Consider the following 11664-nt stretch of genomic DNA (forward strand, 5'->3'; position numbering starts at 1 on the left):
GAATCCACTTTGAGGAGGATTAACTGCCAGATAGGATGGAGAAGAGAAGAGTCCAGGGTTTGGCTTGAGAACTGGGAGGATAGATAACCACTTGGCTAAGACGGAGAGGGCTTGGGTCAACCCTGTGGGAGGTTTTGCTGCAAAGGGGGAACGGAGAAATGGGGGCAGTGCTGGGGAAGGAGAAGTGAGGTCAAGAGAGAAGTGATATAGCACGTTTGCTTTGACAGAAGTGATTCTGAAGAGTGTGGAAGGTGGCCGCGGAGAGAGGGGGCCAGCTGCTGGAACCATCCTTGGGCAGCCAGGAAGTGAATGTATATGAAGGCGATGTATGAATGTATTTGAAGTGAAGGAGAGTAAGGGCAGAGTGTCACTTAGGCCGTCTTTGGCAGGGGACATATTAGCAGAAACCTGAAGGAAGTTGGAGAGTGAGCCACAGGGATTCTGGAGAGAGAGCATTTCAGGAAACAGCAACAGCAAGTGCAAAGGCCCTGAGGCGGCACCAGCTGGTATGCTCAAGGAGCAGTGTGGTTGGACCAGAGCGAGTGATGGAGGCAGTGGGGCAGACAGATCAAGCAGGACCTAGGCGGCCATGGGACTTTGGCTTTTACTCTATCAGAGACCGGATCCATTGGAAAGTTTTGAGCAAAGGCATGACAGGCTTTGGTCTTAACAGGATCATTCCGGCTGCTGAGTAAAGAATAGAATCGGGCAAGAGGAGAAGCCAAGTGAAGGGACCATTGTAGTGATCCAGATGAGAGCCAGTGGGGGTCTGGGGGAGCGTGTTCCTCAAGGAGGTGGGGAGAAATGGTTGGATTCTGCATGAATTCTGAAGGCGGTACCCGCAGGGTTTGCTAGCGCATGGCATGTGGAGCGCGAGAGATGAATCCAGGATGCCACTGGGGCTTTGGACCAAGTGACAGGGAAGATGGATATGACGTTGGCCGAGATGGGGAAAGCCTTACTTTCAACACGCCAAGAAAAGATGCTGACTCATCTTCCACGTGGGGTGTCAAACGGCTGGTGGACAGGCGTCTGGACCTTGTGGGACAAGTCAGGGCGGACATGTATAAACTTGGGGGCCGATGCGAGGTGAAGGATGGCTTGTGTCCGACCAGAGGAGCTCCCTTGACAAGTGGGAGTGTCTAGAGAAGGGAAGAGGTCTGCACACATCTCATGAAAATACTGACCTTACAGTCCCATGCTTGCCCTCTGCCTGGGAAGGAGTGGCCCAGAAGTCAGCTGGGCTGGGGTCTGAGAGCAGAGGAGCGTCCACAGAAACAAAGCTCGGGGGAGAACACGCCTGTAGGTAGGGCATCTGGTGGGATCTGCCTTCCTTTACTGGTCTCACTGGGGCTGCACCATTGCCTAAGAAGCAACAGCTCTTCGCAGCAGTTAGGACGAGCTGTGGGAATGTTCTCTGTGGATCTGCGTCTATGAATGAATGAATCTATGTACGTGCATCTGTCTATCGATGTATCTGTGACCGTGACCCCAGGAGGTAGGCGCCATTATACCCAGCCCCACGCTGTCCTAGAGGACACAGAGGCACAAGTTGGGCTGGGATCTGAACACCAGCGCCTCCTCTGTTTTCTTAACCACCATGGGCTGCTGCCTCCCAGTAACGGTCCGTTATTGTTAGAAGTAATCATTACAATAATCATAACAAACATTTGCCCAGTGCACTGCCTTGATGATTTCATTTCATCCTTGCAACAACTCTACTGGATGGGCCTGCGATTGCCAGGTTTGCAGAGGGGAGAGGTGACTTGCCCAACGTCACAGAGCTGGTGAGTGGCCAAGCCAGGCCTCCAGACCTGCTCCTCCGCCTCTAGGGCCTCAGTTTGGCCCTCCATCGCTAAGCTGCTGGTCACACGGGTCAGACCTAGGCGTCCCGCGGGGATTTATCATGTCAAGGCATTTTGGTGATGCTTAGAAGTTTGGGGTAAGATTTAAATGCTCTGATTCCCTTGGGGCGCCTGGGTGGCTCAGTCAGTGAAGTCAGGTTGTGAGACTGGGGTCCTGGGATCCAACCCCATGTTGGGCTCCTCGTCGGCGAGTCTGCTTCTCCTTCTCCCTCTACCTCTCCCCTGCTCATGCTCACTCTCCGTTGCTCTCTCTCTCAAATAAATAAATACAAACTTCAAAAAATTTTTTAAAAAAGTTCTGACTCCCTCCGGAGCCTTTTCTGGGCCCTGGTTGCCTGCTGCTTCCCCCTGGGCGTGGCCTTTTTTGCCCAATCAGGACCTGGGAGGCCAAGCGAGGGTTCGGCTTGGCTCCTGTAAGGCCTCCATCAAGGCTGAGGGTGGGTGGCAGCCCAGGAGGTAGGTAGAGGGAGAGGGCCCACCTCGGCACCACCTGGCCACCTTCCTAGGGTGTGAGGACCCTTCCGGATGGTCAAGTCTAGAGGTGGCTTGCACAGAGAGGTGGAGAAACAAAGGCTGAGTGAGGACAGGGGACTCACACCAGCTGCATGAAGAGTGCTGTAGAGGCCGGGCTTGGCCCCAGGCCTCGGGACTCCCAGCCTGGACTACTCCTTAGCCTCCTGCTGAACTTTCCCCCACCCCAGAAGGATTGGCCCCACGTACATTTTTGGCCTCACCTACCCTGGCTGGCCCTCCCTGGCCTGCTTTTTGCCAGCGCCCTTGAGACTGGCCGAGAACTGGTTGCCATAGAGATGGTGGGGCGGGCAGTTCCAAGGCTGGCGGGTGCGGGTGGGGGACGGGGCAGGACACCAGTATGCGAAACACCCACCAGCCGCTGAGCAGGACCACTTCGGCGAGACCAGGGCAGGACGCGCGGCTCCAGGCTCCAGGGACAACCGTAGGGCTGCTCAAGTTTCTGTCAGACACCCCCCAGGCTGAGCAGGTGAGGGAGGCCCCACGGGGGCACTTCCAACTGCCTGGAGGCAGGCTGGCTGCCTGGGGGCGTGGAGGCCGGGGCTGAGGGAGACTGGAGCTGAGGCCAGGTGAGAGACAGCCAGGCCCAAGGCAGGCAGGGACCTCAGGGACGCCTCAAAGTTTCAGGGTGAAGATGAGGAAGACACCCAGAGGTGACTCCCCGGCTCCCAGTGGAGCGATGTGGGGATCCCTGCAGGAGGGGGAGGGTCTTGGGAAAGATAATGTGTTTCGGCCACCTGGACTTAGACAGTCCCACGGGGACATGTCCCCACGGGGCATTCGGAGGAGCCATCCCAGACCCAGAGGCAGCATTGTACGATGGTGACATATCTGGGCTCTGGGGACAGATTCAACGCATTCCGATCTGACTCCACTTACTGGCCAGGTGACCTTGGTCAAGTGATGTCCCCTCTCTGAGCCTCAGTGTTCTCAGCTGGGATGAGATGAGATCTCACGGGGACAGCAGTGGAACAGAGGGTCCTTGGGAAAGTTAAGTGAGGTGATCCGTGAACATGCCGCGCACCCAACAGGTACTCAGTAAGTAGCATCTTTGCATATTGGAAGTAGTAATGATCAGTCAGTTTTAGTGGTAACAAGAGCCCGGCGGGCCAGCCAGGGGGCACAGGTGAGGAGGGTCCCCTGGGGAAGGTGTGAAGCCGTCCAGGAGGCTGCTCGGAGCTGGGCCTCCTCTCCTGTCTTCACCTAGGGGAGGACCGGGAGTGGTGATGGTGTGATTCGGGGCCAGCAGCCAAGGTCTCGGAGCGCAGGGCGGACGACAAAGAAGGACCGGAGGCCGCAGGCCCGGAACAAGAAAGGGCATGGCTCTGCTGAGGCTGAAGAGTAAGCAGCTGCACGCAACAGGCTGGGTGGGTTGCTGGATCCCCCATGGGGGGCCGGTGCCTTGACCTTGACCCCTGCTCCCTGTCCTCTCCTTCCTCAGTCTCGTCCCTTCTTCTCCTCGGAAACCCTCCTTCCCCTTCCAATGGGCCTGGGAGAGCTTCGCCACTGACAGCCGGGCTCTGCATCAGCCTAGCCCCTTCTCAGTCCCTGGCTACCAAGTTACGTCCTTGCCCCAAGCACTTCTCAAGTATAAGACCAGGTGCAAGTCCACGGCCACCCTCCCAGAGGCCCAAGGCTTCTGCTGGAAGACAGAAGTGCCAAACCTGGAGAGGAGCCAGCAGCTCAGGGCCCGCGGTGGCAGCCCCATCTCCTCCGGCAAAGGGAAGAGCCAAGAACTGGAAGGGCTCAGTGAATGGGACCTCCAGCCACCTGGGAAGAGGTCAGGGTCAGGATCCGAGTCTGAGGAAGGCATTGAGCCGGAAGCCCTGGGTGCTGAGGAGGCAGAGAGGGTCTTGAGCCTCGGGGAACTGCCCTACCTCCTCAGGAGAGGGTCGATCTTAGACGATGAGCGGCTTGCAGAGGTGACAGAGGAGGCCGAGGAGGGGGAGCACAGGGCCCCCTATAGAAGGAGGGCTGGTTCTCAGAGAAAGGGACCCAACATTTGCAAGGAGGCCTCCAGTGAGGGTGACCTGCAGGGCAAGGGGAACAGCTCGAGCTCCAACCTCAGAGGATCACAGAGGAGGAAATCAAGGGCCAAGGACCTGGAGGGGCCGTGGGACCTGGAGAAGCTGCAGAGGCAGTTACAGCAAGACTTGGACTGTGGTGAGTGTGGGCTCTCAATGCCTGGGTCCCCAGGAAACCACACAGCTGGGAAGAGAGGTTGAGTTGGGAAGAGAGGGTTGTGCTGTGCTCCAGCTGCTGGGTGGGATTGCCTGGTAGCCTGGGAGGGAGGCTACTCTCTGCCTTGTCCCACTGAGGATAGGCCCTGAAAAGCAGCCCTGGAAGGCTCTGCGGACTGCTGTCCAGGCCTCCAATCGGAGTGGGAAGACCTATGCCTTGGAAGATGAAGAGACTTTCCTGTTTGCCAACTTTCCCAACCGTACCTTCCACAAACGACAGGAGGCCACAAGGTAAGGTGGAAGAAAAAGGAGGATGGAAAGAAAGGGCTGGGCGTAGTGGAGAAGCCAGTTCTCCGGAGACACTGACTCATTCACTCCTTCATTCATCCATTCTCTAATCCTCTAGTCATCCAATCTTCTGTGGATATGTCCATGCATCTACCCACTCATTCATTCACCCATTCACCTATCCATCCGTCATCCATCTATCCATCCATTCATCCAACCATCCATCCACCCTCCCACCTGTACCCATTCACCCATCTATCTACCCATTCATCCATCCACCCACTCACCCATCCATTCACCCGTCCATCCATTTACCTACCCATCATCCATTTACCTATCCATCCATCCATCCATCCATCCATCCTTCATCCATCCATCCATCCATCCCTCTGTCCATCCATCCATCCAACCATCCATCCACCCTCCCACCTGTACCCATTCACCCACTCACCCATCCATTCACCCGTCCATCCATTTACCTACCCATCATCCATTTACCTATCCATCCATCCATCCATCCATCCATCCTTCATCCATCCATCCATCCATCCATCCCTCTGTCCATCCATCCATCCAACCATCCATCCACCCTCCCACCTGTACCCATTCACCCATCCACCCACTCACCCATCCATCCACCCGTCCATCCATTTACCTACCCATCATCCATTTACCTGCCCATCCATGCATCCATCCGTCATCCATCCATGCATCATCTACATCTGTCTGCCTGGCCACGTGTCTATTGACACAAACCACTTTTCATCCATTTCCCATCTTCTATCCATCCATTAGCCTATTCACTAAATGATGAATGCAACATATGTTGAATATCTATTCATGGGTGCTTAGGAGGTAAAGACAAAAAGACTTGGCCTCAGCCCTAAGAAAGTCAAAGCCTGCTGGAAAAAGAGACAAATGGGCAAGACAGCCATGAGGGCAGCAGAGTTAGACAACGGCTGTACCTGGGGCTTGGACAAAAGACCATGAGAGCAGAGGGGGAAGCCTGAGAAGGGGCACTGTTGCGTTGTCTAGGTGAGGGGTGATAAGGGCCTGAACCAACTGGCCACATGAATGGGGAGGGGATCCATGTACGAGACATCTGGGGGCTGGCTCAGCAGGTCTTGGTGACTGGTTAGAAGTGGCAGGTGAGAATCCACTGCCGCATTCTATAGCACCCCTCCTTTCTTACTCTGTCACCCCTGCTTGCTTCCCATGCTTCCCAGTGCACTCAGAACAAAGCCCAGAGTTCTCGGTAAGGAGGCTCCTGTCTCCCACACCGGCCAGTCCGAAGGGCTAGAATGCCTCATTCCCTCCCTCCCTCCTCTCCCAGGAGTGCCCCTCTTCCTCATTCACCCAGCTAACTCAATGCATCTTTCGACTTCCAAGTCAGGCGCCCTCCAGGAAGCTCTCCCCTGTTCTCGCCTCTGCCACAGCTCTTGCCACACAGCCTTGCACTGGGGTGCCAGGGCGCCTGTCTCTCCTTGTGTGCAGGCTTCGAGCTCTCTGAGAGGATAGGTGTCAGATCTTATCGGTTATAGCCTCCCTGGCACTCTACATGGGACATGGCCCCTAGTTGGTGCTCAAGAAATACGTGCCAAGTGAATGAGCGCGTCTACCCTCCCATTTGTCCAACCGTGATTGGATGATGCATGAATTCACCAACACTGAATTTCTCTTTATGTGAAGCACTGCCCTAGGGGCTGGGGAGACACTGGTGGCAAAGAGCAGGGCAAGGAACCCTGCTCTCACACACACTTTGCAATGAAGGGTAATTAATAAAGAAATGAACAAAATGTATAGCTAGAAATGGAAAATACCTGGAAGGTAGAAAGGGTGGTCAGGGAGTCTCTCTCTGACATCTGGGCAAGGACCTCATAGACAAGGAACTGGCCACCAGAGCTAGGGGCAGAATGTTCCAGGTGGAGCCACATGTCTACTCAACCATTCATCCATCCCCTGACCCATCACGACTTTGTTTCTGTTTCTCACCCATTCATCTGTCTGTCCCTCAAACCAAAACTCATGAACCTAGTTCCTACCAGAGTTGGGGGTCAGAGGAAAGAACACGATCTGGCCCCATCCTCAGGAGAGTTGTTTTGCCAGGAGAAGTCAGCCGTACGGGTGAGGACACAGGGGCACCAAGCCCCACGGGGCTGAGGATGTCCAGTTTGGGCACACAGCTGGCTGGAGTGGGAGGCTTCCAGAAGAGTAAGGAAAGGTCTTGAGGTGGGCCTGAGGGTTGAGCCCCCGATGCAGCTCATCATGTCAGACTTCCAGAACAAACCCCAAGCCCCAGGCCTGCCATCCCTCCCTCAGGCCTCCATACTCCTCTCCCTGCCCCTGGCCTCCACGAGACCACTGCTCCCCCCAGATTTCTCCCACCCTCTTCTTTCCCTCTCCCCACCCAAGAAGCCTGCTGCAGGCCTGGGAGCGGCAGCAGCAGGAGGAGCGGCAGCAGGCCGAGCTGCGGAGGGCCCGGGAGCAGCGGGTCCAGCAGCAGGTGGCTCGCTGCCTGGCGGCCTATGCGCCCAGAGGGAGCCGGGGGCCGGGGGCCACCCAGCGCAAGCTGGAGGAGCTGAGGTAGGAAGCTGGGGCTTGGGAGGGCCTGGTGGGGAGAGGGCAGGGAGGCACTGCAAGAAATCAGATGCCGGAGAAAGGACGAAGGAGAGACCTAGCTCTCACTTTTCCTTGGGGCTGAGTCTCCACAACCATCCTCCAGCCCTGGCAGGCGGGCTGGGCCACTGATGAAGACCCTGAGGCAGGGGAGGAGAAGGGGCAGAGACAAGGTCACTCATCCCATGAACAGTACCAATCCTGCAGCTGTTAGAAGCTCACGGTTAAAATGGCTTATAGGTGTTACTACGTGTTCAAATACTGTCCTTCCAATTTCAAAAGCCAGGCATGCTTATTATCAAAATGCAGATATTACTTTAAAAAAATGCAGATATTACTGAAATCATTCATGGAGCACGGGAACTGTGCCTCTGATCTCACTCTTGGCAATAGCCATGGTTTGCCATCAGGTGGGATCCTCTCTTATTCTCCTCCTATATGTTGACCATTAAAAAGAACCAGGCAAATTTGTATTTAAAAGCAAATCTTTTTTAGACTCATAAAACAGGCCCACGAAGTGGGCATTACCATCAGTCCCATAATTTGACAGAGGAGGAAATGGAGCTCAGAAAGCTCAAATAATTTACCAAAGTTCACAAATAAGCTGCAAAACTAGGATTCCAATTTGGACAGCCACTTAGCCACCCTCTACCCTGTCTCCAAGTGCTCGAATGGCCGGACTGTAGAGAAAGTGTGCCAGCGTCTTCGTCCAAAAGCCCCACCTAGTGAGACGGATAACACAAATAAATACGATCACCAGTGCCACAGACATTAAGTATCTACTGGAGGCAGCTGGCAGCAGGGTAGCCCTTTCCACATCTCATCACCTTTCATCCCGGGAGAAGGGCTAGGTCAAGGTTGAGTGGAGCACCGCAAGAGACCAGAGGGTCCCTGCCCTGCAGCCGGGCCACCAAGGACTCAACAGGGTTCTGATCACCTCCTCTTTGAGGCTCAGTCTTACCGTCTCCAATTTTGAAGATGAGAAAACCACGGCTCTTAAGAAGTCAGGGGTGTTTTAAAGGAATCCTTGCCAGACCTCAAGTTCATGGTTTGTGTGTTTATTTCAATAAGGCAGGAAGCCTGAGGTTCAGAACTCCAAGAGACAGATGTCAGTAGGCGGAGTGTTTCACACACACCTTTTTTATTTTCTATTTGAGAGCAGATGTTTTCCACGGGGCTCTCAGCCTAACATCCTGTGACTTTTGCTCTCTCTGAGCTGTAAAGGCTCTGCCCTGCCCAGCAGGGGTGGGCTCAAGAGAGGTTGCCCTGTGGTAGGGAAGCTGTGTGCCTTCCTCTTCCTCCCAGATGTTGGACAGGGCTGAAATCCAGTCACAGGCTTCCTTTCTGCTCGGGGCTCCAAGACATGGACTTCCTCTCAATTCTAACAAACAGCATCAAGAATGAAGAAGGAAAAATATGCATGACATCATAGGCAAGACGGAGGCTGAATGCCAGCTCGCTCCCCCCACCCCGCCGCCTTTTGTAACTGCTGAAATTACCTCTTGAACGCTGAAGACTCCGTTTTGCAATAACTTCTGTTCCTGGCCATGGGTTTTCAAGTTCATCTATTTTTTGCAAGTGGAGGAGAGTTCCTTCCCTGGCACAGAGCCAAGGGTCCTGGCCCAGTAAGGCAGTGTTTTTCCAAGGGGTGCCTGCATGTTTGCTTGAGATCTTGGAGCTTTGTCTGCTTCTCCCCTCCCTCTCTTGTGTGTGGGTGCTACCACCACACCCCAAGACCTCTCTCCTGTGCTTCACAGGATTCTTGGCCCCATGTGGTGTGGCCAGAAGGTCCCTCTTGCTGCCCCGATATTGGGCTTGACGAGCAGACGTGTATCAGACAAGCACACAGATCGGGTTTTTGTAAATGGATGTGTGCCTCCTCCCGGGAACCCTGACCTTTTCAGGAAGTGTTCTGTCCTTTGCAACATAATTCTGTTGTTCCTCCACCCCATTTTCGAAGCTGTGTGTTTACAAGAGCCACAGAGAATGGTGACAAACTTGTCTAAACCCTGCCACAGTGCAGAGAAAACTGACCCCAGAGCCCAGAGCAAGGTCTTGCCCTAAGCCACGGCCCCCAGCCCCCGTTTCTCGCTCGCAGACGCAGTGTGAGAGAGTTCAGGGGTGTCAACGCAGGCAGAGGAGGGGCTGTGCAAGCAGATGCCCATTTGCTTCGAAGACAGTGCCGGCCCCTCTCCCTTGGGGGTGGCTGGGAGCCTGGATGAGCCCTGGCCGGATGGCCTGTGGACTTGGGCTCAGTCTCTCAGTTCCCAGCTGTGTGACCTTGGCCAAGTCCCTGCTGGGCCTCAGGCTCATCATGGGTAAAATGGAGCATATAATTTCCACCCCACCGACCTCAGGAGGAATCCAGGGCAAGGAGGGGAGTGAAATCGCTTTGCAAGGTAAGGGTGGGGAGCATGAGGTGTCCTCAGTGAGGACAGCAGCACTTAAGGGTGGGGACGGCTTGTGCTCACGGTTAGTTGCCCAGAGGCCCGTCTCCCTCCCACAGGCGGCAGGAGCGACAGCGCTTTGCTCAGTATCAGGCAGAGCTGCGAGGCATCCAGCACAGGGTGCAGGCCCGGCCCTACCTGTTCCAGCAGGCCATGCAGGTGAGGGCTAGCACCCGGACAAGCATGCTCCCTCCCTGGGAACGGCGCTTCTCCTGGGATGAGCGGATAGGGACATAAGATGAGAGTGGCTCCTCTCCGACGGGGCCCCAGGCCACTGTCCATCTAGAGACCCCGAGACCCTCTCAGTATCCCAGCACCATTTGTCCTCAGCAGCCTTGGTGCAGAGCAGGAACCCTTCTCTCCACTCAGGTCAACGCCCGGCTCTCGGTCACCCGGCGCTTCTCCCAGGTGCTGTCAGCACTGGGACTGGATGAGGAGCAGCTGCTGGCTGAGGCAGGAAAGGGGGACAGAGAGGGCACCTCCAGGAAACCCAGGTGAGGCCACCTACCTAGCCAAAGAGCCGGCTGTGCCCACTACAAAGGGAAGGGGTGCCATTGCCAGTACTCTGGGCCCTATAGGGTCTCCCCGAGCTGTCTCCCTACCCACCTCCAGCCTGGGCTGGACACCCAGCAAAAAGCTGAGAAAGCTCGTGGGCAACCACGCTGATCTGCCTTAAATCAAAGCCTCAGTCCTGGCCTGGTCTGCCCCTCTCGGCCTGAAGGATTCTGCCTAGCTCTAGCAGCCAGCAAGTCCTTCCCCAGGCCCTGTCCTTCATGTCCCCCCAGGAAGGCAGGATCAGGGTATGTTCTCCAGATCCTAACAAAAAAACTAAGGACCCGAGGGGCAGGGGCTTCCTGGAAGACACAGGAGCAAGTAAGCCACAGAGTGGCCAGCGGAGTGACCATACACCAAGGCCCTGTTAGGGATGGCAAACTAATCACCCCGCAAATAGTGTCCCTTGTGCTTTAGGACAACCTGGTGCACAGCAGGGATTTTGAGGCTCATGCATAAGGACACTGAGGCTTGAGGAGGGGAAATCGTTTGCTCAGAGTCCACACAGCATAGCAGGCAAATTTGAGCCCACATGGGCAATAACCGCCTTTCCTCTCCCAAAGCCCAATGTCCTTGGGCATGGGCATGGGGAGCTAGAGCTCATGGTCTCTATCTGTGTCTCCATCTTTAAGGAGCCACAGGTCAATGGGGGCGAGAATGGAGCACTCTTTTGAGAGTCCTCCAAAGACAGAGCGCACTGGAAGCCAGCCTGACAGGCACTCCACTCCAAGCCCAAACCAAGAGTCCAGCCCCTAAGAAAACAATTAAATGCTTTATGGAAAATACCGCGTGTAATTTCTGGTGCTGCTGGGAGAGGCTGCAGGTTGGGAGCGGCAGGTAGCAGGTGGGCAGCGGGCTTAGCTTGTCCCATCACCCAGGAGTGCGGTTCCGGAGCTGCTCCTGAGGGGGTCATCTCACACAGCAACAGCCACAACTCCTCTACCCCCTTTTCCAACATATAAGCTGGGTCCTAGGAATTGGAGAGTGAACACAGGACCTAATGGCCTCTGTCTTTGAGAACTGGGGCGGGTTGGGGGTGGAGTTTGGACCTTTAAAGGGGTGCATACCTCACACTGTAACAGATGGGTTGCACAGGGGCCTCCAGACCTAGCAACTGTGGGGGTATGAGGAGGGATTATGTGAATTGGGATTTTAACTTTTAAGTAACTTCATGTTAGACGCCCC

The 11664-nt window shown here is 55.3% G+C and overlaps 1 protein-coding gene across 2 annotated transcripts; it reads left to right on the forward strand.

Annotated features, from left to right (window-relative positions):
- The first annotated feature begins 2688 nt into the window (after window positions 1–2688).
- On the forward strand, window positions 2689–11279 carry TSGA10IP (testis specific 10 interacting protein). 2 transcript variants are annotated; one of them, XM_032358333.1, is made up of 8 exons: window positions 2689–2865; window positions 3604–3737; window positions 3838–4559; window positions 4720–4867; window positions 7277–7447; window positions 9987–10086; window positions 10297–10421; window positions 11112–11279. In XM_032358333.1, exons 1-8 carry the CDS (start codon window positions 2737–2739, stop codon window positions 11233–11235), a joined length of 1653 nt encoding a protein of 550 aa, XP_032214224.1. In that variant the 5' UTR covers window positions 2689–2736; the 3' UTR covers window positions 11236–11279. The 2 variants fall into 2 exon arrangements, with proteins under 2 accessions (XP_032214224.1, XP_032214225.1); XM_032358334.1 differs by lacking the exon at window positions 7277–7447.
- The last annotated feature ends 385 nt before the right edge of the window (window positions 11280–11664 follow it).

Source organism: Mustela erminea, chromosome 9 (assembly GCF_009829155.1).
Source record: "Mustela erminea isolate mMusErm1 chromosome 9, mMusErm1.Pri, whole genome shotgun sequence".
NCBI lineage: Eukaryota > Metazoa > Chordata > Mammalia > Carnivora > Mustelidae > Mustela > Mustela erminea.